Here is a 1,839-nt window from a genome sequence, read left to right as displayed (position 1 = left end):
ATATATATATATATATATATATATATACATATGTCAGGCATGGTGGTGCACACCTGTAGTCCTAGCTACTAACTGGCAAAGTGAGGTGGGAGAATCCCTTGAGCCTGGAGATGGAGACTGCAGTGAGCCAAGATCACGCCACTGCACTCAAGCCTAGGTAACAAAATGAGATCCTGTCTCAAACAACAACAAACTAAAATGAACAAAATTGTATAAAGCTTTTAGAATAGTGCTGCCTCCATTACAAACGCTTACATGTGCATAAACACATTTTTTTCCATAGATGTCATGAACTGACATTACATACTGTTATTAATAGTTAACAAAATGTGGCCGGGCACGGTGGCTCATGCCTGTAATCCCAGCACTTTGAGAGGCAGAGGTGGGTGGATCACTTGAGCACAGAAGTTGGAGACCAGCCTGGAATAATGAAACCCCATCTTGACTGGAAATACTAAAAAATAGCCAAGCATAGTGGCTTATGCCTGTAATCCCAGCAACTCCTGAGTGACAGAGACTCTCTTTAAAAAACAAAAAAACAAAAAACTTAACAATGCACTAGAAATGTCCTCCACAGGATATTCTCCATCTCAACTAGTCTTTATAACATTACAAGTGATGGGATTACTGGCCTATTTTTCCAAGGAGCACACTGAGACTCCATGACGAAAGACTCTTGCCCAAGGTTGCAAGGTCACCTTCGCTGAGTCTGGCTTTTGTGGAGCTGTGTGTCCCTCCTTGGTGGAGGGACTCCAGACCCCTTAGTGGTTTGGACTTGGGGTCTTTGAAGGTCCCACTGGCAGGGGTCTGACGGTCTCTGCCTCTGTCTGTCCCCTAAGCCCAGTTTGTGGGTGCCGGGAGTACCTGGAGGGCAGCAGAGACAGAGAAGCCCACGAGGCCAGCACTGAGGTGGGCCTTGCTCAGCACAGCACACGTGGCAGCCGCGAACACCAGGCCATTCCCTAGGAGCTCCACGTTGGCCGCAAGCCACCTGCAATGGGAGGCAACAGTGGGATGAGTTGGAACTCTCACCTGCAGGGAGATGCTTCTCTGGGCGCAAGGACTGGTCACCACGCCAGCTTTGTACCCACAGGGCTCCCAGCAATGGCCTCCACATGCAAGGCCCCATCCTGGCTCAGAGAGTAGAGTAAGATGACAGTGTCCTGTCTTGACTGAGTTCAGCTCGGGGTATGGGGTACTCTCGGTGCTCCATAGAGCTTCCCTGTGTGGCTGCTTTTCTGTCCCTGGAATTTGCCAAGCCACGTCCACCCGCCATTCCCCTGGCCTCCATGGTTTGGCTCTGTATCCCCACCCAAATCTCATCTCAGATTGTAATCCCCATGTGTGAAGGGAGGGATCTGGTGGAAGGTGACTGGATCATGGGGGCAGTTTTCCCCAGGTTGTTCTGCTGATGGTGAGTTCTCCTGAGATCTGATTATTTAAAAGGGTGTGGCAGTTCCCCTCTGTGCTTTCTCTTGCCTGCTGCCATGTAAGACATGCCTTGCTTCCCCTTCTGCCATCATTGTAAATTTCCTGAGGCCTCCCCAGCCATGTGGAACTGTAAATTAAACCTTCCTTTCTTTAAAAATCACCCAGTTTCAGGTAGTTCTTTATAGCAGTGTGAAGATGGACTATGACACAGCCCCACCTGGCTGGGGACCTTCGTAGAAACGGAAAAGGACTTGACATGTATTGAGGAACCTCATGTGTACTTAATCCTCCCCACACTCTGGTACCAGACTGCCTGGATTCAAATGCCGACTCTTCGGCATTAGCTGTGTGACCTTCGACAAGTTCCCAAACCTCTCTGTGCCTAGGGTTTTTTTTTTTTTTTTTTTT

General features: G+C 48.8%; 1 protein-coding gene across 4 annotated transcripts in view; it reads right to left on the bottom strand.

The window, feature by feature from the left end:
• Nucleotides 1-1,839, bottom strand: part of ABCC6 (ATP binding cassette subfamily C member 6) — a 77,386-nt gene that overhangs the window by 17,216 nt on the left and 58,331 nt on the right. For all 4 annotated transcript variants that reach the window (XM_017533128.2, XM_037740105.1, XM_037740110.1 and 1 more), the window contains one exon: nt 865-991. In XM_017533128.2, the coding sequence (XP_017388617.1) occupies nt 865-991 (127 nt within the window). The remainder of the gene's footprint in view (nt 1-864; nt 992-1,839) is intronic.

This window comes from Cebus imitator, unplaced genomic scaffold (genome assembly GCF_001604975.1).
Source record: "Cebus imitator isolate Cc_AM_T3 unplaced genomic scaffold, Cebus_imitator-1.0 Scaffold4, whole genome shotgun sequence".
Classification (NCBI taxonomy): Eukaryota; Metazoa; Chordata; class Mammalia; order Primates; family Cebidae; genus Cebus; species Cebus imitator.
The sequence above is the reverse complement of the archived record's forward strand: the minus strand, read 5'-3'. Positions and strand labels throughout refer to the sequence as shown.